The sequence below is a fragment of the Gallinula chloropus genome (genome assembly GCF_964237585.1).
Source record: "Gallinula chloropus genome assembly, chromosome: 1".
Lineage (NCBI taxonomy): Eukaryota > Metazoa > Chordata > Aves > Gruiformes > Rallidae > Gallinula > Gallinula chloropus.
In genome coordinates, this window is record NC_140085.1 from 142,957,535 (window position 1) to 142,983,151 (window position 25,617).

General features: G+C 40.0%; 1 protein-coding gene across 2 annotated transcripts; it reads left to right on the forward strand.

Moving 5' to 3' along the window:
• Positions 1–533: 533 nt before the first annotated feature.
• UBE3A (ubiquitin protein ligase E3A) lies at positions 534–24,836 on the forward strand. Of its 2 annotated transcripts, none has more exons than XM_084266390.1 (9): positions 534–744; positions 4,638–5,941; positions 13,389–13,533; positions 18,384–18,589; positions 20,646–20,810; positions 21,246–21,401; positions 21,497–21,570; positions 23,164–23,307; positions 23,516–24,836. In XM_084266390.1, exons 1-9 carry the CDS (start codon positions 549–551, stop codon positions 23,634–23,636), a joined length of 2,511 nt encoding a protein of 836 aa, XP_084122516.1. In that variant the 5' UTR covers positions 534–548; the 3' UTR covers positions 23,637–24,836. The 2 variants fall into 2 exon arrangements, with proteins under 2 accessions (XP_084122516.1, XP_084122515.1); XM_084266389.1 differs by having other exon boundaries at positions 4,686–5,941.
• Positions 24,837–25,617: the final 781 nt, after the last annotated feature.

Sequence of the window (25,617 nt, forward strand, 5' to 3'; positions counted from 1 at the left end):
CTTTCCTCTCTCGGTGGCAAGCGTACCTCAGTACTATACATCAGACTCAGTCACTGGTGTGACATCCAGTTCTGTTTCATTTGCAGCCTTGCTTTGCATCTAAATTGCGCTCTCTTTTTTTCAGCAACAATTGAGATTGTTCAGAACTGAACAAGATTGTGTCTACTGTCATGCTAGAATGTAAAGCTGAAACAGAATTTACCTTTCACTTACATAGGAGCCACAAATGAAATTGTGTGTTGAATATATTTGCATTTGTCAAGATGAGATTCTTGTGTTTTTAAAAAAACCAACCTCCTGATGTGTCCTGTCTGATACAGAAATCTTGTGTTTCAGTGCCTGACTAATCTCTGCCTTGCTGATGCTTTTGAATGAGCTTTGTATGGAAAAGCTCTACTAATCCTTGTACTTACTGTTTGAATGTTTGCTACAGGAAGCGAGCAGCTGCAAAGCATCTAATAGAGCGCTACTACCACCAGTTAACTGAGGGCTGTGGAAATGAAGCCTGCACGAATGAATTTTGTGCTTCCTGTCCAACTTTTCTCCGTATGGATAACAATGCAGCAGCCATTAAGGCCCTCGAGCTTTATAAGATTAATGCAAAACTCTGTGATCCTCATCCCTCCAAGAAAGGAACGAGCTCAGCTTACCTAGAAAACAATTCCAAAGGTGCCCATAACAATTCCTGCACTGACAGAAAAATGAACAAGAAGGAAATTCAAGGCCCAAGAGATGACTTTAAAGGTAAGATGTTATTTTTAGAATTTCCTTAAAATAAAACATGCATGAGTATAAGCCTGAATTCGCTGTGGTGGTATTCTGCTGATTACTTAAGTAAAATACAATATTGGGCAATCAAATATTTTAATATGGATTCTGAGAAGTGGCTGGATTAATGCTGAACACAGATTCTAAATCTGGATCTTTACTACGTTTCTGTTAAAATCCATATGCATTTGTTGCCTTCTGAGTTCATTGGCTTTTCAAATGGGGAGGTTTTTAGCGTGTTGTTACGATTGATTTAGTTCTGGTAGTTTCATAACTCCTGTAGTTTAATGAGTTATAAAAGTTATACTTTAACTAATTTCAGATTTTGTGTTAAGAAATCTAATGCGAGCAAAAACCGATGCTGTAGATGACAGGCAATACACCTGCTAAGCTGGAAAAATGCTTAAATGATTTCAGAACCAGTGTATAAAAAAGAAACACTGCTCTGTCTTTTCTGACTTCTGTTTAGCTTTTCAGACTCTAGAATAGTAAATAGGTGCTGCAAGGATAATTCTAGTTGTCATCAAAATCTGTGGTGCAGACAAATCATAAGCAAAATTAAAGCCCTTGAACAGTTGCATTAAGTTGTATAAACACAGAAGTTCAGATTCATTCATTTTAGCTAAAAAATTCACAGGCTGGTTTGGGTTGGAAGGGATCTTAAAGATCACCTAGTTCCCACCCCCCCTGCCGTGGGCAGGGGTACCCACCACTGGACCAGGCTGCCCGAAGTGCCATCTGACCTGGCCTTGAACACTGCCAGGGAAGCAAAAGGAGGTGAAACAGTTTACAGCAAAGGGCCTACAGAATCAGCAATAAAACATAACGCTGCATTGTAAGGGACCTAAGATGCTCTAGTCAATACCTGCATCAGTTTGTTCTTTATCTGATGCAAGGATAAACTTGTCCCCAAATTATTTATGAACTGAGTAAGCAAAGAGGAAAACAGGGAGAGGCGATGGGAGCCAGTGTGGTCTTTAAACAGTCAAGAGGCACATTAGGGCTGGTTTATGATCTGTCTCTTAATTTTCTGTGTTTTTAATGGAGATAGCCATATACAGAGTTTTACTCCTCCTCCCTCCTGCTACCACCCTCCCTCCCCAAGTTACTCATCCTATCTTCAGAGACAGTGTATTGCCTAAAGCAGTGACTCTTCTGACTTCATCTGTTGCAGCATCAGCAGTATTGACTTGTCTTTGTAGCTGTATGGAAAGAAATCATTAATGTGTTGTTAAAGCCCATCTGGGTCTCTTGGTTACCTTTGTAATTGGATGATGTCTAAGGAATTTTTTTAAGGTCGATCTGCAGCAACAGTTACTGGGAAACTGCAGTTAGGTTTAAGAAAGCCAGGGAAAAGGATGTGCAGCTTGCTTTTATGCTTGACATGGAATTGAAACCTAGAAATAAATCAAAAGAAATGCCCTTGAGAAGGAATTATTTAAATTGCTTTTCTGTAGTGCTAAGCTATAAGACCTTTGAGGCAAAAATGTATCTGAATGCCATTGCCACCGTTTTTGTAATATCCTAGATGGCAGTCCAAACAGAAGGAGGAAATGGGGAGAATACATAAAAAGCATAGGTTGCAAATGATGTCATAGAGAGTCATTTCAAAATCTGTGTTACAATTACCTGGGAAGCTGTTTTCAACTTTAATCACCAAAATGTTACACGGGGAACAGAGAAGGCCAGCACATAGGCAGTGAGCACACAATCACAACAAAACTTCCATAAGAGATAACGAGAAGATAATCAACAAATGTACTTATTAGGGAGTGTGCTGTTGGCAATATAGAGGTCGCCTTCAGTCTTTTTCACAGTCAAGGATCACTGGTAAAGCTTGCCTTGATGTGCAGATTTGGGGTTGGAGCATGACTGAGAACAAGGTCTGAGAGGAGATATGTTTACTTCTGTGTATCACTTTGTTGCAATAGAAAGGATGAGAGAAGAAGGCATGTAAAAAGCTTGCTTATTTAGGCATAGGTCAGCTAAAATTGACTTGAATTAGAAGAAAGCTTCACTGACATTTGTTTTTCTCCAGCCTTTTCACTGCTGTAAACTAAAAATGAGTTAGACTATGGCAGCTCAGAGCTGACAGTCACAAGACCATAGTGGCTTAAAACTATTACAGGGAGTAACAGTTACAATATTTTATCTGGAAGTAACACATAGTTCCTTAAACACTAAAAATCTTCAAAAGAATTACTGGGGAATTCCTGTTCTAAGTATGGAAATCTGAAATGTGTCCTATTATTAAATTGTCTGTTTTTTTCCTGGCTGTTTTTGTGTTCTGCATAACCTCTGCGATCCAGAGTCAGTGATCTCGAGGCTGTGGTCCTTGTTTTGAGGAGCTGTGGCACAGAACAGTGTCTTTATCACCAGTTAGTTTACTTTTTTTTTTAGGCAAGTTTGCTTCTTGAGCATGCATTGCAACAGATAGAAATAGGAGATGTTGCACTAAGCTTGAATACTTCTGTAATATTTTTCAATGCTGTTGGTTTTTTTAACATGATGGGTTTTAGTTTTCAGGCTCTTTCACTGTCTTCAGATTGATTGGAAGTCAATCTCAATAGCATGACATAAGCTTAATCTTTGTGTTGTATGTGCTCTAAGAATAGCTTGGGGCTCTGAAAATCAATAGGTTGTCTGTCTTTGCATCATTTAGTTTGTATTTTTAATTTAATGATTGCTTGGAATGAACATTAGTGTAGGCAATCACATTTCAAAAATACTCGAACATGTAAGTGTCTTTAAATTTTTTCCCTCTTTCTGCAGAGGTAGCTGATCTGGCGTGGTTGGTGAATGTAGTACTGTGATGTGTGCTTAGATTTCTAGAGATGCTAATAAACAGATTCAGTTTTAATTCTAAGTTACGTGTCAGTTCAAAGAATCTTCTGAAACATCTTTTCAGGGTCTGATCATGTGGAAATCCTACTCTAAAGCATCACCTGATGTGAAAAGCACTTGTGGATTCTGTTTGAGAAGTAGCATAGAAAGCTTCAAGTAATGAATTCTTCCCTTTTCTAAAGAGAAGGGAAGATTTCAAATAACAAAAGGGCCACCAAATGATTTATTTCATATCAGGAGTTTGGAGGCGGGGACACAACCAGAAGCAGACAGGTACTTGGGACCCATACAGATGATGTGTGCAAACCAGCTTGTTCATCTGAAGACCATGCTGATGAGTGTACTAAACTTGTCTCTCTGTGAGGTCTAATGTACAAAGAAGTAGCCCACGTGCCCAGACGTGTGTAATTCAGAAGGTAGTACAAATTTCTGAGCACATATTGTGGTTTTTAGGGAGGATTTGCATGCATCAGTATAAAAACAGTTGCAGAAAGCATTAAACCTAGAAATGAGAAATCTTATATTGCCATTAACATACACCAAAACAAAATGCTGAATCTTTACTCCAAGAACTGTTTTTAAGGGAGAAAGGGCATGTGAAGCCCATATGCATGGGCTGTGTTTGAATAGAGGGGCTGACCCTGTTTGTGTATGGCTTAATGACCCAGACAGTACCACTGCAGATTTACCTTACCAGAAGACTATTGTTGCATAGTCTTACTCTTTATAAGTCTTGTAAATTTTAAACATCTTACTGATTTGGTTGCTCTCGTTTAGAAAATACAATACTGTTAGCTACCAAACTTAGCTGACTGGGTGCAAAAACAGTTTTACTATTGTGTCCTCCAATCTACATCCATGAATAAAATATTTTACAAAATCATAGTGAACGAAATCCTCCATTCTTAATGCTAATGAAACTATAAAGTGTCTGTCCTGCATTTATCCAGCACTCTCACTGATTTTTTTTTTCAGTATTGATGGTGATATGATACAGTGATTTCTCGAGTACAGCAAATTAGAAGTATTTTATCTTTTTATCTTAATAAAAGTAATACTTTATCTTTTTGTAGATGTGACTTTTCTAACAGAAGAGAAGATATACGAAATTCTTGAACTATGTCGAGAGAAAGAGGATTATTCCCCTTTAATCCGGGTGATTGGGAGAGTATTTTCTAGTGCTGAAGCATTGGTGCAGAGTTTCCGAAAGGCCAAGCAGCACACCAAGGAGGAGCTCAAGTCCCTTCAGGGAAAGGATGAAGACAAAGATGAAGACGAAAAGGAAAAGGCTGCCTGTTCGGCTGCTGCTATGGAAGAAGATTCAGGCGCATCGTCGTCTTCGTCGTCAAGAATAGGTGACAGTACACAAGGAGACAATAACCTCCAAAAACTAGGCCCAGATGAAGTGTCTGTAGATATTGAAGCAGTCAGGAGGGTCTACGATAGGTTACTTTCTAATGAAAAAATAGAAACTGCCTTTTTAAATGCACTTGTGTACTTGTCACCTAACGTGGAATGTGACTTGACTTACCATAATGTGTACTCTCGGGATCCTAACTATCTGAATTTGTTTATTATCGTTATGGAGAATGGCAATCTTCATAGCCCAGAGTATCTGGAAATGGCTCTACCGTTGTTTTGCAAAGCAATGAGCAAACTGCCCCTAGCAGCTCAAGCGAAACTGGTCAGATTGTGGTCGAAGTACAGGGCAGACCAAATTCGGAGAATGATGGAAACATTTCAGCAACTTATTACTTACAAAGTCATAAGCAATGAATTCAATAGCCGTAACCTAGTGAATGATGATGATGCCGTTGTTGCTGCTTCAAAGTGCTTGAAAATGGTTTACTATGCAAATGTAGTAGGAGGGGATGTGGATACTGATCATAATGAAGAGGAAGATGAGGAACCCATCCCAGAATCAAGTGAACTAACTCTTCAAGAGCTGTTGGGCGAGGAAAGAAGAAATAAAAAAGGTCCTCGAGTGGACCCACTGGAAACTGAACTTGGTGTTAAAACTATAGATTGCAGAAAACCACTTATCCCTTTTGAAGAATTTATTAATGAACCACTGAATGATGTTCTAGAAATGGACAAAGACTATACTTTCTTCAAAGTAGAAACAGAAAACAAATTCTCTTTTATGACCTGTCCCTTCATATTGAATGCTGTTACCAAGAACCTGGGATTGTATTACGACAATAGGATCCGGATGTACAGTGAAAGACGCATAACTGTGCTCTACAGCTTAGTTCAAGGACAGCAGCTCAACCCTTACCTGCGGCTCAAAGTGAGACGTGATCACATCATAGACGATGCGCTCGTCCGGGTAAGTCACGCAGCAACATGGAGCTTGGTTGGTTCTGACTAGTGTGAACTGTGGGCTTTGCCTAACTGAAAAGAACCGTGTGTGAATGCAGTGTTTTATGTTCTAGATGCTCTCAAGAGGAAGCTCAAATAGCTTAACCATGTTAGGTTTGCTGCTGAAGATTTGTGTGTTCAGTACAACTGCTTCTACTCGGTGGTTGCAGACTTACATGTTTTAGTGTTGAATAGTTCTTATTCCCTGCTAACAGGTTCCTCACTACGACAGCTCTAAACGCTGAGAGTGACCAGCTTCCAGTTCAGAACTTTTTCTTTGTCCTCTGGATTCTCTCGGGTTATCTGTGGCAGGGGGGTTGGAGCTCTATGATCCTTGGGGTCCCTTCCAACCCAGACCATTCTATGATTCTATGATCTTTTGATAGTAGGGTTTTTTAGATGAAAGTTGGAATTAAAAGCTTTTGGATATGTACTCTTCTTATGGACTTGTGATCTTCTAACTGCAAAATGTGTGGAGTTACTGTGTGATGAGTAGAACGTCTCACTTCTCCCAAGATCTACTGTAGTTTGGTGCAAATGCTGATAGAACTGAGAAAGGAGACAACAAGCCTGATAGTACCTGAGAACTGTTGAGAGAAGACTGTTTCTGACTATGCTGGCTTCTTCAAGTAAAGCTTAAAGCCATTTCTAAACATGTTTTTGGAAGATGCAAATTATACAGGATACAAACTATAAAAAATACTCCACAGTAAACCTTTTTTCCATAAATGTGCTTTAATTTTAGGATGCTTCCTCCCTTTATTTTTTGCTTCGAGCTGTTTATTTTTCAGAAGGTCACTTTTCTTTGTTCCATTATTAAAGCACAAGAATGTTTGCAAAATTCTAAAGTTAGCCGTGGCTTTAAACCTTGTTGCTGAAGAGCCAGAAAGTTTTTTGCCTCTAAACTCACCTGTTAATTCTAATTAAACTTGATTACTGTAAGTGCTGCTGAAGGTTAGTTGTGAGAGCCCTAAATAAGCTCCCACCTTGATTTTTTTTTTTTTTCTGTGTTCCTGTGAGATTACAGGTGGGACTTGCTGATCTTACAGCTTAGGGAAAACCTTTGTTTCCAGTACCAATAGGAAAAATAAAGTTGCAATGCAGGAATGGCTTCTGTCTGTAACCCTATTTTATATTAGGCAAATGAGAAATAGAGTATTTTAATCCAAAAGCCTACTGTGTGCCACTTTTCTAATTTTAAGAATGCCATTTGTAATTTCAGTATCTATCAGGCTTACAGTTGTATCCGGCTGTTTTGTCACAGTAACTTAGGAGGGCTTTTTTCCTTTATTTGTTTAGCCTTGCGATGCATAAATACTGGGGAAAAAAGGGAAGGGCATTATTCTCTCTCCCTTTAGGAGAGGATGGCCTAAGAGAGGATAAGAGCTAGTTTTTAGGGAGATGTTTGTTTTGGTGTCAGCGCCAGCACAGGGCAAGCAGACCTTCCTTGCGCTGATGATGGAAAGGAAAATCTGTAAATAGGAGGAAAGGTGTTCTTCGACCTACTGCTTGTTCTGGGAGGAAGGTGAAATCTTTGAGGGGAAATAACAAAAAAAAAATGTTTCATGTGCTTAGGAAGCTCACAGGCAACATGAAGCTTGTGCAGCTTCTGTGTTGCTGTCGCTGCTTGCTGTGCATGCTCTTGGTCTATTGGAAATCTAGGTAATTTTAATCAGGTGAAGCTCAAACATACTTAGTGAAATTATGATGTGCTTGCAGTGGCCCTTGCACAGCCTAGCAGTCTACCAGTACATGCCTGGGCAGTTGCCATGGATTCTCCTATGGCTGTTAATTTAAGCTGTCAGAACGTGCCAAATTATGGTGATCTGATTCTGTCAAAGCCCAAAGGAGAGCAAGAATTTTAAACTGTTTATTCTGGGACAGAAGATAAAGGGAAAAGATAAAACTGTTCTCAATAAAAAACAGTCTGAGCTGAACTGTAGTGTTAGTCAACTAGACCAAGTGCAATCTGTGGCATCCCTCAGGAGTGGAACATCGACTACGTTCAGTAAAATGGAGGTGAATGAAGACTGGTGGCTGGAGGAAAGGAGCTGTAGGTGCCCTTTCAAACAGATGCAATGAGGTAGCTGTTGTGGGATGGTGTGGACTTTGAGAAAATGGGTAGATAAATGTAGCTGGTAGGGAAGTCACCTTTTAACCACTGTTAAGTTTTAACTGATGATACGACGTATCAGTGCCCGAGGAAGAGATTTTAAATATTCCCAGGGAAGCATGAGGAGTTGAAAGGAGCGAACAATACAATGTCTCTGCTCATTGTGTGTTACTAGGTTTCTCTTTGATTTGTTTCTTCTCATTATAAAGAGTTTGGACATATTTGGACAGTTCAGAGTCTCATCAGGGAGATTGCCAAGTGTTCTTTGTCAACTGGTAGCACCCAGGCCTATTATCAGGAATCAGACTTAACATAAACAAAAGGACGTATTTCCTTCACACCATGTACCTTAAAACTGTGGGTGTGTTTGCTTAAAACTTGTGGTGCTTCATGAAAGAAAGATCCAGCAAAAGGTAATGGGCATTACAGGCATTTTGATGTGGCCCACAAACAAACCTCGAAGTCTCCAAGCTTCTGCAAGGCTGCTGGTACCTGGAAAAATGCTGTAGGGAAAACAGTGTTCCACACTGTCATCTTGCAGTTTCATCAGAGTGCCTGATCTGTTTAAGAATTGCATGCTGCTGTTACAGGTACCTCCTGGAATGGGTTGGGAAGTGACTTTAGTAATTTTCATCATTTGCTTTCACCTCCTAATTGGAGCAGAATAGGTCTGGAGGAAAATCTTCAGTCATGTGTCTTAATTCTTAAAATAACTTGCTCTGTATTTGTAGTCAAAGCTGGGTACCATGTGCTTCTGTAGCAGTGCTGGCAGTATCAAATCTAAGTGAAAGCTGCCTTGTATGAGTTCGCATCAGTGATGGGTGCTGTTTTAGGTGCACTATTGAACTTTGGAAGGGTCTTACTAAAAACTATTGGAAAGAGCTTGCAAAGATAAGTCATCAGTAGCAAAACTATATTCTTAGATCTGTTCACTGGCAGCATGTTTCCAAATGTGCTTAAATTGCAGGTGAGTAATTATGATTACTGATATTTTTACCCTTGAGTTGCATTTTTTATTTCTGGGGTTTGAATACTCACACACTTGTTTGCATTGTAAATACTTGCTCATGTCATTAGACCTGTGTCTTTACAGAACAATCAGTGCAGACTTTTTCTTTTTGATTAATTCTGATAACTTCCCAATAAAGGCATTTCCAGAAATGTTTGTTAAAAATGAGGTTATATTCCTTACTGATGTTGGATATTTTAAAAGTAAATATATTGACCAGCCATCATAATTTCTTCTTGCAAATGGACTAAGTACTGGTCTTTTTCTATTAATTAGTTGAGCTAACAAAGTTATCAGTGAGCTATTTTTCTCTTACTCTTAATATTTAAACTTCTAGAATTCAATATGTACTACTCACTTTTTGGACTTCATTAAAACAAATATGAGCACTGGTAAGTTGGGTTTTTTTAAACTGTTGTAGGATCTTTTTTTATATAGAGTATTTGAAGCAATAGCTTTTAAACACCTTGGAAGCAATAACTTGTTTAAAGTTGCTTAGTAAGAGAATCATAGTTCACCCTGGAACACATATACCTAACCAGCAATTTTACTTACAGATTCATTGTTCAATTTCTTTGCACATATGAAACTTGCATCAGGACTGTATGTGCTTTTTCTTATTGAAATTGATGTAGTGAAACATGCTTTCTTTGTATCATGTACTTGTTGTTTGCTTGTTTGTCGTGGGGGCAGGGTGGAAACATGGGAATCAGTAAAATACTAGTCCCCACTTCTATTACAGAATCCTTTGGTTTGGGAGGTGGCAGCTCAGTTTGCAGTGCTTGAGAGCAGTTAATATGTGTTATTGTGTCCTAACAGGTTTAAGAGGTTAGCTGTACTCCTTGCTCAGTCACCTTACATGGATGTGGTAGTAAAGAGAGGAAGTTTATCCTTAAATCCTCTCTTTGGCCTTTTCATACCTCAACAGCTATTTCTTTCATCTACTCAGAGTTTACTCCCCCCACCCCCATGCCCTAGATTGTATGTGGCTTTACTCTCAGGTAGCAGTAACTTAAAGTGTGCGAGTTGTGACACGTGGGTGGCGGACTCTTCCAGCAGAGTCTGGCTGGTACTTGCTCACAGGTTGGAAACTCACTTTGAGAAGTTTGACATTGAACAAAGATGCCTGGCAGGGACAAGCCTCTCCTGCTTGTAAATGATTCTGCTAAATGTATTGATGTAGTGACTGACTTACGTCATGTGTCACTGGTACTTCCAAACTTGAATTAGTTGGGTTCGTGTCATTATTGCCTCCTAGTATGGGAAGTATTCTTGTCACTGCCTTAAAGAGAACTTTTTTGTTCATTGCCAGAACTTGAGGGTTTTTTTTTTTTATTGTCTTTAACTAAATAGAGGCTAGTTCAGTTACTATTAATTTTAAGAAGGTAGCCAGTGGTATTACTTAAAGCTTTTAAGTGTTCTGTTCCTCTTGTTCAGTGGAAAATTCTTCAATTCTGGGAGTGAACAGTGTTGCTCTGTAAGCAAAGTAAATCACACAGTCTCTTACTCTGTGGTGCAGTGTCACGTTTCAGCCAACAAAATACAGATACTCTTTATCATGTTGTCTCAGCTTTCAGCTTTTCAGTTTGTGGATAATCAGCTTGATGACGCAGCTTCAGAGGTGCTACACACAGGCTTTCTGGGAAGTCCCTGGAAAATGTAATGACAACTTTGCTTGGCAGTGAAACCATCGTGACAGAGACCATATTAGCTTCTAAAACTTAGAGAATTTACACACATGTAACTCGGTTTTATCCAGCAGCATCTCTGTTGGTGTGAGGCAGCTTTGATTATTTTAAAAAAAAAGGTGAAAAACTGTAAAGTGAAGGTCATAACTTCCTTGCTGTTGTAACACTGCTGCAGTTCTGCTAAAGTTCAGTGCCTCTCTGCTGTCATGGCTAATGCTGTGTTTTCCACAGTTCCAGTTTTCTTGTGCACCATCAGTGCTGAGAGAGACAAATGTTCAAAGGAGCAGCTAAATCCCCAACCTTGGGTTGAGCAGCTTAGCAACATTGTCCTGCTTATAGAATCCACTTCAAGAAACATTAGGCTTTGATTGAAAATCCTGGCTTCTTGGTAATCCTTTCCCTGACTCTCACAGACACCCAGCACACTGTTCCAATCTGCCCAGCTGGTGTGGCTCAAAGTGTTTCCTTCCCCCTCTTTTTTAATACTGCTTTTCTGTATGCCACTTACTGCAATGTAGCTCTCAGCCAAAAAAATAATTATGAAAGGTTTTTTTTAATTGCTTTAAATGTATAAACACACCTTAAAATGATGTGAGAGAGCCTTTACACTATTACAAAGGGTTGCTGTCCCAAAAGACAGAGAGAGGCAATACTTGCTTTTTCAGAACTCATCAAAATTTGTAAAAGCTGCAAAATAGGAAATTGCTGGTGGTAGGTACTGAAATGCCAATGAAGTCATGACTGGGGAGAATAAACCAAAACATTGTTAGTCCAAGTTGTGGGTTGGAAAGGATTCAAATAGGAGAATTTTTCGCTGTTCAGCTTGAATGTGTAACCTGTATTGTGGTCTTAAAATAAATGCTACTTCTCTGGTTTTGTAAGTCTCAGTGGGACTTGGAATGTGGCTTAAGCTCCATTGTCCTGTTTGGGAACAATTTTTTCTTTTATAGAACTGAAAGGTGAATAGTTTTAAGACTTACCTAAAAGGCAAGATGCAAAACTACGCTGTTCTGGAAAGCACGTGATGAGAGCCTCAAGGAAGGGGAACGGCAACATGTTTTTGCTGCAGAAGTGTTGTTGATAAAATACAGTGAATTTTGAAGTTTACAAGTTAGTTGGCCTCCTTAAGTACAAAAATAGTTCTTTGCAAATGATATGCTGTAGAAAACCAAATACTTTAGGTACTACATAACTATTTTTTCCAGGTAATACAGCGCAGTCATCTGACTTGCTCTTGGTACTGGGTCTTCATGGCTTGCCTTCCAATTTTTTAAATAGGCTTCATGTCAATGAAGTTACTCTTCCCGGAACTAGTTTTTGATACTAGTTAGTATAATTCTTTCCCCATGTGCTCCTTATGCATGAGGAGCTTCAAAGTCTCCAAATCCATTACATTAACCACCCGGCTACCCCGGCTGCACTGCTTGCAACATGGCTGGCTGACTGGCACCAGGAGAAAAAGCATCTTACTGGTGGTGTCATTTTATGAGTTGATGGTGCAGCCACTGCTGCCTTTATCCCCTGTTCTGTTCCTGTCTTCCTTTACACTCCTATAGTAAAATACTGGGACGTGAACAATGTGTTGGCTGCTGAGAAATGGTTTGGCTGGTGTGGTGAGGCCGCCTGCTGGGAGGTACAGTTTGTGCTAGACCGGATTAGAGGCAAATCCCGCCCGTAACATGATTTTGGCAGAGGAACCTACAGGTCCATCTGTGCCTTACTCTAGTGCTGTCGAGTTTTCTTTCCCTCGTAGGTATGTTTAATGTAATCATGCTGCACAGGTTTAGCCAATATGTTTATGTTTTTAAGCAGCATGTTTCTTATCAGCTGGAAAATATTATTGTGTAACTTTAGAGTTACTGAAATGAGATATTTTTGTTGGCTTTTATACAGACATAAAACCCTTCGCTATGAAACATCACAACTTCTGTCTGACCTTACCTGAACTTTCACTTTTGTGGAAGCGAAGTGATAGATTTGTTTAAAGGCACCGAATTAAGACCAAGAGATTCTGAGACTTCTTCATTAGGGTCAAGAGGAAAGGGGATAGATTTGACTGCTATTTTAGTGTCTTTTTTTTATCCCCCACCTCTTTGTTGGTGAGATGCAGCTACTAGTCAAAGGTTTGTCTTCTGTCTTCCACTGTAAATGATGAAGGTTTTGAAAAATGTATCTGTGTAATCCTTTCACAAAACCATTCGTCATCAGGCATGGAGATCAGATTGCAATCTGTCTTCACTGTCAGATGAATTCAATTAGCCAAGTAATGCAGGTTGTTTTTCATACGGTTTTTGCTGAGTTTTGTGCAACACAATGCTAACTTATTTTAGATAAGTTAAAAGAATGGAAATGGAGGCAGCTAATGGACATAATTGCCTAGCAGATCAGCTCTGTGGTAAGTTTGTTGCTGTGTTAATTCCCAAATGCTAATATGTGCTTAGAATGATTTAACATTACTACTGGGTTTTGGTATTTTACTGTTGTGACTTACACTTGCTTTCTTCTTAGGTGTGGAGGGTGTATTTGATTTCATTATTTGACACAGATGACAATAACAATTAGAACAGATTTACTAATGAAATACTTCTATCTGTTCACTCAATAGCTAGAGATGATTGCCATGGAAAATCCTGCAGACTTGAAGAAGCAATTGTATGTTGAATTTGAAGGAGAGCAAGGGGTAGATGAAGGAGGTGTTTCCAAAGAATTCTTTCAACTGGTTGTGGAAGAAATCTTCAATCCAGATATTGGTATGTGTTCTCATGGTTTACTAATTGATCGGACTTTTCCCCCAGAAGGTTGGACCAGATGATCTTTCAAGGTCCCTTCCAACCTGGGCTGTTCTGTGTTTATGCAGTGCCTTTCTACGTCTGCTGCTGCTTCTCTCTGAAGGTCTCCAGGTTTCTTGGTGATCATGAGAAGAGTACATCACCCACTGAGGCTCACGGTCATCGCCGGTCATCCTCCCAAGGAGGAGAGATGAAAGAAATGATTGTGTACAGTTGGCAAACGCTGCCATTGCTGCTTTAGATATGAGTAGTGCAGGGTTTCTTTGCAGGGTTCCTTTGTTTGTTCTCTCACCTTTCTCCTCGCTTTGCTTTGTGATTAGCTTCTAGAATTAGTAATCAAACCAAAGAGGAAGAGCTTCTGCAATAAAACCAGAGTAGGACTATGGTGAGTTTTTATTTCCTCCCCTTCATCCAGATTAAAGAAAAAAAAAAAATCTGATAGCCTCAGTTTGTCTGATTTCATCTAAGAGGGGTACAGATCTAAAGGGTGGCAGTAATGTCAAATTTGCTTGCAGCTAGGAACTAGGAGTAAGTTTTACATTTCAGTTTTAAGTCATGTTTCCATCTTACTGTTTTTACCCTTGCCCCCTGCACCAGTCTCCTATGCTTCCATCTTTGCACATGCAAGGAGTTGCTGCTTTAGAAGATTAAAATGTTTTAAAATGTTATGAGTACTTTGTTTTATAATAGGAACGAGACCTGTCAGGTTTCTATACTGACAGTTTCTGTGAAATACTATGTCACGTTGTAGTTCTTGTAATGGAAGCCATTAAAGAAGCTCAACAGCTTATGGCCATTAATTTGAGTTCATTGAACTTGAATAAAAAGTTTTTGTTCTTGGCTTAGTAGCTAAAAAAATAGATAAAAAAACAGGGAAATTAATTTTCACACAGAATCACAAGGTTGGAAAAGACCTTTGAAGATCATCAAGTCCAGCCATTCCCATCCGATGCTAAACCATATCCCTAAGTACCTCATCAACCCTTTTTTTGAACACATCCAGGGATGGTGACTCAACCTCCTCCCTGGGCAGCCTGTTCCAGGCCCTGACAACTCATTCAATAATTTATTTTTTTTCTAATATCTGACCTAAACCTGCCCAGGTGCAGCTTCATGCCATTTCCCTTTGTCCTGTTTCCTGTCAGCTGGCTGAAGAGACTATCGCCCACCTCTCTACAACCTCCCTTCAGGTAGTTGTAGGTGGTGATAAGGTCTCCCCTCAGCCTCCTCTTCTCCAGATTAAACATCCCCAGCTCCCTCAGCCGTTCCTCATAGGATTTGCCCTCCAGCCCCTTCACCAGCCTGGTTGCCCTTCTCTGGACTCGCTTGAGGACCTCGATGTCCTTCCTATGGTGAGGAGCCCAGAACTGGATACAGCACTCGAGGTGCCAGCCTCACCAAGGCCGAGTACAGGGGCACAGTCATCTCCCTAGACCTACTGGCCACACTGTTTTTGATACAAGCCAAGATGCCACTGGCCTTCTTGGCCACCTGGGCACACAGCTGGCTCATTCAGCCTGCAGTCAACCAACACCCCCAGGTCCTTCTCTTCCTGACAGCTCTCCAGCCAGTCTCCCCCAAGCCTGTAGCACTGCATGGGGTTGTTATGTCCCATGTGCAGCACTCTACACTTGGCCATGTTAAACTTCATCCCATTGGTCTCAGCCCATCGGTCCAGCCTGTTCAGATCCCTCTGAAGAGCCTCCCTACCCTCAGGCAGATCAACACTTCCTCCCCGTTTAGTGTCATCTGCAAACTTACTGAGGGAACATTCAATCCCTTCATCGAGGTCACTGATAAAGATGTTGAATAAAACTGAACTGAGCCCTGGGGGGTGCCACTTGTGACCGGCCTTTTGGATTTTGTTCCATTTACCACCACCCTTTAGGCCTGTCCATCCAGCCAGTTTTTAACCCAGCTGAGGGTCCACCGCAGTGGACCAAGTTAAAGAGGAAGTCCCCAGAATCAGTAACAGAATCTGAACCTTCATGCATGCCCTTCACTCTACACAACTGCTGTGACTTGGAATGTGAATTAGCAAGGTTACTTGGAATAGAATATGGCAAAATAAGGAATTCCTAGTACTATGAAGTTGTGTTTCCAATGTAAAATACATTTTTGACCTGAGTTTCTCTAAACAGAAGTTGCATGGGGTGCCTATTTGGAAATATTCCCATTTAGTAATTGAAGAATGATTCAGCTAAGATCCGGTGTACATACACTGACTGTGTATAAAGATGGGTAATAAACCTAGATGTGCATGCATGTTTTCATTTTTACTTCTGTATTTAAAATATTAAAAAAGTATGTATTGTATTCATATCAACTTGGGGGGAAAAAGCATACACTGGCTTCTGGCATAGATGTGTAAAAGCAGAAAATTTAGCTTGCTTTCACCGTCCTTCCTTTTGCACCTATTAATATGCACTGCAGTATAACTTGCAGTTTACATATTTCAAGTGTGACTTCTGTTGACTTACAAGCACTTTACTTACAATGAAAATGAAGGAGATCCTTTGAATAGAATTTAAAATGTCTGTCCTCTAATAAGTATGTGTGGAGTGATGTTTATTGTTCTTATAGTTCCTTTCTATGTTTTCATATTAAGCTACATTAAAACTGTACTCCAAGAAGGTACTAATTCAGACAAAATGTTATTCAAGACCAACAGTCACCATGATAAAAGGAAAAAAGAATAACTTCACATAATATTCCTAGCAACACTATACAGTTGTTTTTCCCCTTACTGCAACTTCCAGTTTCTTCTGATGTTTTATTAAGATTTTAATGTACCATAGTCTTAATTTTGGTTAGTAAATAAAAGGTATCATTTCACATTAAAATGTTTCCAGATGTGGATGTGGGTAAACTTAGTCCTTCATTATTAGGCATTTACTGGAGTTGTTTTGACTGTTTGAGTTCTTCTGTCATGTTCCCAAAAGTACAAGTCGTTGCATTTGTTGTGCCAGTAATCCAGAAGTTACTTCAGTCAGCGCAGAAAAAGGAATGCAGGCTTCACTTCAATGTTTCTCCCTTGTGTGCTTGTGTTGCACATCCATTTCTGACTTCCTGTTGCCTTACCTGATGTGGTAGCCTTATCTGTGTGCTCCCCTAATAGCTGAGTCTCTCCTAAGTACCCTACCAAGATTAATTTATCTTCAGTTCTGGGGAGCAGCTGGAGTCTCTGAATGAGATTGCAGTTTATTTCTTTACACTGAATGAGGATTGAGGCTTTATCTCTTGGCTGAAGGTGACATTTTCAGTCCTCGGAGTCATTATGTGGCTCTGTTCTTGTGGCTTGGTAATGAATTTGTCCATGTTTGTCTCTTAAGAGCTGACAAGATAAATCCTTGCGGTAAATGTAGTTCCTGTTCTTGACCACATGCATCTGACTTCTGGTGTGTGGTGGGGAGGAAGGAGCCTGGGTGCTTTTCCTTAGGTTCTGCCTGGAAATCATGAGACTCAGCTGTACAGGCAGCGGGTCCCTGGGACTGTACTTGTCTCTTCCATCCACTTAAGTCTATGAAATTTGCATTTGTCTTACTTCAAGTAAGCAATGGTTTTTACCGTGTGATTTTCTACAGAATCACAGGATGATGGGGTTGGAAGGAACTAGATGATATAGAGATCCCAATAACCAGTGATCTAGAGATCATCTAGTCTCCTGCCAGAGCAGGATCACCTAGAGCAGCTTGTGCAGGACAGCATCCAGGCACACATTTTGAATGTCTCCAGAGGTGGAGGCTCCACAGCCTCTCTGCGCAGCCTGGGCCAGCCTCACAGTAAAGTTCCTCCTCATGTTCAGGTAGAACTCCCTGTATTCGAGTTTATGCCCACTGCCCCTTGTCCTGTCACTGGGCACCACTGAAAAAAGACTGACCCCATCTTCCTGCCACCCATTGCTCAAGTATTTGTAAGTACTGATAAAATCCCCCCTCAGTCTTCTCTAGGCTAAAAGGTCCCAAGTCCCTCAGCCTCTCTTCTGAAGAGAGATGGCCTAGTCCCCTAGTTACCGTCATAGCCCTAATAGTTTATAGCCTGGACACAAACTCTGGCTTCATAACCAAGAGCTAATTAAGTGGCTTGCTTACAGCTGAAAGGGAAGGGACTCTGCTCTTCTCCTGTCTGTATAGTCCTATCTGCTCCCTCCAGCTCCTGGCATGTGCCAGTTCTGCTATTTGTTGAAGCCTCCTGCAAAGGAGGTGAAGGGATAGGGGAACAAAGTAAAATCTCTCCCTTTTCACAATGGCCAACTGTTAAAATTGCAACCCCTCCTGGGAAACCTTAGTTCCACATTACATTTTCCCCACAAGTTCAGATGTATGTCATAGCTACAGCAACTTGAGTCAACTGTGCCCAGTACCTGAAAGAAATAAGAAATGTCTCTTAGGCATCTAAGCTCATTTGTGACAGTTAACTCCTGGAGTTCTTCAGGCTTTTCATCCACGTGGTTTTCGATGGTGTGCTTTTCTTGTGCTATTCCAGTTATTGAAGTTACAATCTATGTTGACAATGTGCTGCTGCTTCCTCAGTAGGAAGGGGGGAGGAAAGGTTGTGTCTGTTCAGCCTCAGGTAGCATCACAGGGTGTTGTATCGCAGGTCTCCTGCGTGCAGCTTGTGGTAATGTGAGTAACAGTATTTTGAGCAGCTCCAGTTCCCTTAAGGTAAGTAGCTCCTCTTTGCCAGTGAATTCCCTGTAACATTAAACTAAACATGTTCTAGAGGCATTTGAATGCAAATGGGTTTATAGTGATATGTTTTATATGTCATTTTTATGGAAATGTAACCATACCTGTTCATTTTTTTTACAGGGATGTTCACATATGATGAATCTACAAAACTGTTTTGGTTTAATCCGTCCTCTTTTGAAACTGAGGGTCAGTTTACACTGATTGGCATAGTACTGGGTCTGGCTATTTACAATAACTGTATACTGGACGTACACTTTCCCATGGTTGTCTACAGGAAGCTAATGGGCAAAAAAGGAACTTTCCGTGACCTGGCAGACTCTCACCCTGTAAGTTCACTTTGTTCTTTGACTTCATTCATGCTTTTTCCATGCAATAACTTAACCTAGATTTCAGTTAAGCACAAGATCGTTGGTAGAAATGAAATAACCAGTGATCTGTGCCAAGAGTCTCTTATTTGTTAGGGTAAATTCACAAGCAATAAAGCCTCTTACTATGTCTGGCTTGGAGGCGGAAGAATTGTCAAGTCAACAGACAGGGCTGGGTGTCAACAAAGCTTTGCTCAGTTTTATTGTCATACTGCCTAAGCTGCTTAATATCACTAAGCACTATAAACCACTATTAATAGTATCTTCCCAAAGAGATTTCTAAAGTTAGCCTGTTGTATCTATTTGTAGAAGTAGATTCCTACAAATAAAGGAAGGGAAAGTAACAACAGACATGCAGAGGTGTAATGCTCATAGTGAGTTTTGTCTAAAGCAAAACACCAGTGAGGCAGCTGACAAACATCCCTGCAGTGTGAGAGCCGTGATCAGCACCCATCTTCCCCAGCCACTGGTCCGTACAGAACCACCTCACCGTGCACGTGCTTTAGCAGGCAGCGTGCAGAAGGACGTGTGCAGGATGTCTTTGCCCTGCTCCATCTTCAGTCACAGGTCATCAGTAGCTTGCTCTCATGCTAGGTCCTATGCTTGGCTTCATTTCAAAAAAAAAAAGATGAGTTAAATGATACTGTTCAAAAAGAACTTAGCTTTTATTTTTGTTTAATCAGAAAATGAGGCATGTGTAATAAAAAAGTAGGTTGTCCAGTCTGCTTTGGATGACACTCTGTGTGTGTAAGAGCATGCCAGCTTTGTCCTAATTCTCTGTAAAATGATGTTGAGAAATACACAGTGCTTCCAGTTTCCTGTAATTTTTATTGTAAAACCACAATTTTTGTGACAGAAAAAGAGGATTTCTTTCTGTAGAACAAGATAGTCAGGGCATTTCTTAATTTTTTTTTTCACTACTCTTAGGTTTCTCCTGTGATGTCTACCCAGACTTGATTTAAATTCATCCTCTTTGCATTCAAATACGAATTAAACACTCGGAGCTTCTCAAACCAAAACCAAAATTCATAGTGGTCAAGCCACCAAATGCTTGCTCAGATACTACAGAGCATGGGGGGGCAAGGGGTTCACCAGCCCCCCTCACCACCATTTCCAAGTCTGTCACTTTCAATATGAGATGTTCTTAAAGGTGCTGCAGAAGAATCAAAAAAATACCAGCTTACATATAAACATTAATTATTTAAAACATTGAGGGGAGACTTACTTTGGCCTCACTATAACAATATAGTTGCACTCAGGTGTTACTTATACCTTTATTTTGCTGTTTTGAGTCCTACACCTCTGTCTTAGCCAAAGAAACGTTCCTTTTCTGCTTAGCCTCAGGCTTCTCCTCAGGCATTGGAGGGAAGGAGGCTGGTTGTTCTTTTAAGTAGAGTAAACTCTCAAAGCTAATTTCAGTTTCCACTTGGCAAATTCTGACCTAACTTGTGAGATTATTTTTTTCTATGCATAGCTGTTTTCTTGTTTGAATGGCTGCCCCATCCACTTTCCTTCAAGATTACTTCCTAGTTTGTTTGAGTTTCAAATTGAGATTTGGGAGATCAAAGCCTGCTGCCTAAATTTTAGCTGAAATAAATTACAGTGCCTTTTTTGGTTTGTTTTTTTTTTTAACACATACATTTTGAACTTACTAGTGTAACACGTTTAGGATGCCAAAAATAAGTACAGTTTTAAAGGAATTAAGAGAGGAAGAAACTTATTCAGTGTCCCTTAGCTACAGATCGGACCATTGCATTTAAGAAGATTCAGGCCTTTGAGTTATCACTTGTTGCCGTGTATCTTTTTGTCTTTCCTTAATAGCTGCTGTAGGTTCCTTGGGCAAATACTGAGCTTAATATACCTTTGTTTGGACTGTTAGAAGAGATCTGAGGTGACTGGTGTCATAGAATGTAACCACCCTTTATTTTGCGGCACATGACTTCGTGTCTTCTGGTATTACTCAGTGAAATCTATTGAAACTTACTTCTGACAGACATGTATGTCTTCTCTCTGTTAGGTTCTTTACCAGAGTTTGAGAGACTTACTAGAGTATGAAGGAAGTGTGGAAGATGATATGATGATAACGTTTCAAATATCTCATACGGATCTCTTTGGCAACCCAATGATGCATGACCTAAAGGAAAATGGTGATAAAATTCCTATTACAAATGAAAACAGAAAGGTATGCTCAAATAATTTCATTTTTTTTTTAGTTTAATCTGCAGTTTTTAGCTGCTCTGCAGAGTTATGTAGGACTCTGAAGGCTTGGCATCACGTTAAGTCTAAAAGCCTTTTAAAATTGCCACAGCACAGTGCAGTTGTAAGTAGAAACTGGTGTGGGGGGTAGGGAGGTGGGTGGTGGTGTTAGAGGGGAGCAGCGTGTATTTGTTTAAAGACAGGACTGATACATGCATACATGGCTTCTGGGTGTGGTGTTTGACCTGTCTGAGAAATATTTGAGACTTGTTCTTTACTATTGCTCAGCAGAAGCTGAACCCAGATAATCTGGGTAGAATTACAGAACTAATGTATTTTGGGGTTTTACGTTGTTGGGAGATACTTCAGGTGACACCTGTGTCAAAGTACTAAGAGGTTTTGGGGGATTGTTCCCTTACAGGAATTTGTCAATCTGTATGCTGACTATATACTCAATAAATCAGTAGAAAAGCAGTTCAAGGCCTTTCGGAGAGGATTCCACATGGTGACCAATGAATCTCCTTTGAAATATTTATTTAGACCAGAGGAAATCGAGTTACTTATTTGCGGAAGTAGGGTAAGAATCCTGCGCGTGCACCAGAGAAAGCAGAGCTGGTTTGATTCCAAGTACATACTCAGTAGTCATTTTTAAAATATGTCATCTTCTTACAGAATTTAGATTTTCAAGCACTAGAAGAAACTACAGAATATGATGGTGGCTATACAAGAGACTCTCTTATAATTAGGTAATTTTTTTCTAATTTCCAAAAGGTTAAAAGCATGTTACATGCCTGTTTGTTTCTTCATGATTTAATAGTGTAAGATTAGTATTCTTGTAGTATTGGAGATTCAAGTGTCTTAGGTATATTTTCATTGTAGTCAAGTGCTGTCATTAGAGAACAGCAGATGGTATAAGCATAGTCTTCAGCTTCCAGTGAACTTTGATAAAACTTAAAAGGGATTTTTTTTTTTTCTTCTGGGTCTTTGTCTACTACTATTGTTGTGGTTTTGCCCCAGCCAGCAGCTAACCCCCATGTAGCCACTTGTTTGCTGTCCCAGGTGCAATGGTGAGGAGAAAGGGAAGAGTGGAAGTGAATCACAGAATCACAAGGTTGGAAAAGATCTTTAAGATCAAGTCCAACCACTCCTGTTGTAAGCTAAACCATAACCCTAATTACCTCATCTACCCTTTTTTTTTAAACATACCCAGGGAAGGTGAGAACCCATGGGTTGAGATGAAGGCAGCTTTAATAGGCAGAGCAAAACAAGGAATCAATTCTCCACTTCCCATGGGCGGGCAGGTGTTCAGTTATCCCCAGGAGAGCAGGGCTCCATCATGTGTTACTCAGTAAGACAAATGCCATCACTCTGAATGTGCGTCCCCCTGCCTTTCCTTCCTCTTCCCCCAGCCCCTTGTATACTGAGCATGGTCTCATATGTTACGGAATACCTCTTTGGTCAGTTGGGGTCAGCTGTCCTGGCTGTGTCCCCTCCCAACTCCTTGTGTACCCCCAGCCTACTTGCGGGTGGGGTGAGAAGCAGAGAACGCCTGGGCTCTGTGTAAACCCTGCTCAGCAGTAACAAAAACACCCCTGTGCTATCAAAAATATTTTCAGCACAAATCCAAAACACAGCCCTGTACCAGCTGCTGTGAGGAAAATTAATTCTATCCTGGCCAAAGCCAGCACAACCTCAGAGTTAAATAATCCCCAGTATAAACAGGGTTGTTGCAGTAAGGTACCACCCTTTGCTGCTCTTTTAAAAAGCAATAATTAAAACATCATAAAACATTGATTTGTTTGAATAGTTTATGTGTAGATCTTCTCTAATTACAAGTCAAGTACATTCAGTGTTTGAGGGGAAAATATTTTGTGTCTTTGCTTACTTGCTCCCTTTGAGAACTCTGAAGACAGTGGTCATCTGTGGTCCTCTAGACTTTGACACCAGCTACTTTACTAGTTCCTGCTAGGGTAGAAAATATTTGACAGCAGCTGCATTTGTTTGCTCTGTTGTTTAAGGAGGTGGCAGAAATGGACAGTGTCGTGGAACTAGTATTAATTCTGTAGGAATCATAAAGGAAGAATATTTGCCCATCTTTCAGCCAGATTGACATTTAGAAGCACTCAAACTGCAGTGTTTTGGTAATACTTCTGATTTCTACTTCTCATCAGTCAGTAAATACTTTACTGTTAGTCTTGGTTTACCAGTGCAACTTGTAAACTGATTTTAAGATTCATTAATTGAACTTTGAAGGTTCTAATTCTACTTTTGAAAGTCTCACTTATACCAAAGAACATTTTCAGTTTGTTTACTTGTTTTTTTGCTTTCTTCCTTGGTAGGGAATTCTGGGAAATAGTCCATTCATTTACAGACGAACAGAAAAGACTATTCTTACAGTTTACAACAGGCACAGACAGAGCCCCAGTGGGAGGACTTGGAAAGTTAAAGATGATCATAGCCAAAAATGGCCCAGATACAGAGAGGTAAAACCAAAAATAAATCTACATTTTGCTGCTTTGTTAATAAATGGAAGCAAGTTCTGTGCTCTTAATTAGTTAAATCTGAGAGTCTAATCTTTCAGCGAAGTCAACTCTCTTTTAAAGAAACTTTTAGATTGTTGAAGTAACGATGTATTTCTCTGTGTATTGTGTGTTCCCAGATCTGAATCCTTCTCTTTTCTTTTCCCTGCAGGTTACCTACATCTCACACATGCTTTAATGTACTTTTGCTTCCGGAGTACTCAAGCAAAGAAAAGCTTAAGGAAAGATTATTGAAGGCTATCACATATGCCAAAGGATTTGGCATGCTGTAATAAATATAACAAAAGGGATTAAAAGAAATGATGGTGGTGATGTCCCTGTCCAAAAAGGCCATAAGATAGTGAGCTACAGTAGTCACCTGTGTTTGTGCCTCCCTTCTTTACTGGGGACATTGGGCTGGAACAGCAGATTTCAGCTGCTTATATGAACAAAATCTTTATTTTTTCTTTTAGCGTGAAAGTGTTACATATTCTTTCACTTGTATGTACAGAGAGGTTTTCCTGAATATTTATTTTAAGGGTTAAATCACTTTTGCTTGTGTTTATTACTGCTTGAAGTTGAGCCTTTTTGAGTATTTACAAGAAAACAAACTGTACTCTCCCAAGGAAAATATTGCCATCATTTGTAGACCATGTAACCTTCAAGTATGTGCTATATTTTTGTCCCTGTATCTAATCAAATCAAGAACTGTACTTTTTGAAGAGTTTGCTTTTGAAACTTGAAGTCTTGGAAAACAGTGTGATGCAATTACTGCTGTTCTAGCCCCCAAAGAGTTTCTGTGCAAAACCTTAAGAATCAATAAAGATGGAAGGGAGAACTTGGAATGTTAAATTGCAGCCTTGAGAACTTTACTTTAGCCACAGCACAACAATTAAAATTCATTTCACTATATGTTGTCTTCACATGTCTTGTAATAAACTGTGTTTTTAATTAGGAAACATTTCTTAGCATATGAAAGGGTAGAAATTTTAGTTACTTTTTTTTAAAAAAAGAAGTTTACTGGGGAAAGTGCATTTTCAACTGAACAGCTTTAGAGTAGGGAGTGAAGTGTTTGGAAAGAAGATAGGAAGTTTTTGCTATATTATAAACAAAGCATGTGGAAGTGCACTTAAAATGAAGTTTTATTCTTAACTGCCTATTATGTTGACATTTTAAATAGACAATCCAAAGTCTTCCCTACGTGTTATGTCATCACCATTTATTTAATGAACTGTTCCTACTTATCAAGGCACATGATCAGTGTTGCAACATAATCTAAAGGGATGGCTACTGTATTTTAATCTCAGCTAACAATAAGCAAAATTTGAACAATATTAAACGTAAGGCCTACTTCATGTTGTACACTTCCAGCCATTAAATAAACTGTTAGAAAGTAAGTACTAAGGTTATGTTCATCTACTACATCAAGTATTCAGTAGGTTTTTAATTTAACTCTACAAATCATATCAGAAATAAATCCTTTACCTTTCGTAGTCCGTGTTTAATGTTAATTTCTCCTGTTGCAGTACACCCCACACAGGGATTGTGCACCTGTAAGTGGAGGCGGTAACTGGCATCTCTCTCTTACAGTACAAGCTGCAGCGGACGTGCAGAGCTGAGCTTGTGCCTTGACAATTGCTGTAACTGACTGTACCCATCCAACCCCTGGCTCTGAGGAATTGGCATAGTTTTGGAACCGTTGGAGAAGGACAAGATGTCTTTCAGGACTATTTTAATAAATCCTTTCTAGTAATAGACAAACTGTTCTGTAACTCTGCTGAATAAACCAGTGGCTTTTTTTTTTTTTCCACCACGGTTCAGTGAAAAAGAAAACAAGCGACTTCCTTGCTGTGATAAGCAGGATATTGTGCTGTTTGATTAGAGGACACTGTAGCACAGCACAGTTTGAGGCTCACAGGTACGTAAAACTCAGCAGAAGTGAACTGCAGTGCTGTGGGGTCCTCTCAGATCCCAGCTGCTGCAAGACAGACGGCCTGCACGCAGAGACTGAAACTTCCTGGGGAGGGAGGGAGGGATGCAGGCTGTCTTTTGGTCTTTGATCTGGAGGTGGCACTGCAGACAGGCGTTCTTGAATGTTCACCTCATCAACTGAAGAGGAAATCACCTCAAAGAGGAAAACACAAGCTACCTCCCTCTTGGTAGGGTCATAGGCGCCAGTGGTCGCTGATTCCTTCAGCTTTGGGTTATCTTTTGCTGTAGGTGGTGAGAAGATTTGTCCAGTACCTTGAAGTGTTCTCTTACAAGTATGAACCA

What these genes read in the sequence shown, in the direction of transcription:
- UBE3A (XM_084266390.1), top strand. Translation starts at nt 549, where the DNA reads ATGGATAACAATGCAGCAGCCATTAAGGCCCTCGAGCTTTATAAGATT. An exon ending in ACCTGGCAGACTCTCACCCT is followed by an intron (nt 18,590 to 20,645) that starts GTAAGTTCACTT and finishes TCTCTCTGTTAG; the next exon opens with GTTCTTTACCAGAGTTTGAG. An exon ending in AGAGACTCTCTTATAATTAG is followed by an intron (nt 21,571 to 23,163) that starts GTAATTTTTTTC and finishes CTTCCTTGGTAG; the next exon opens with GGAATTCTGGGAAATAGTCC.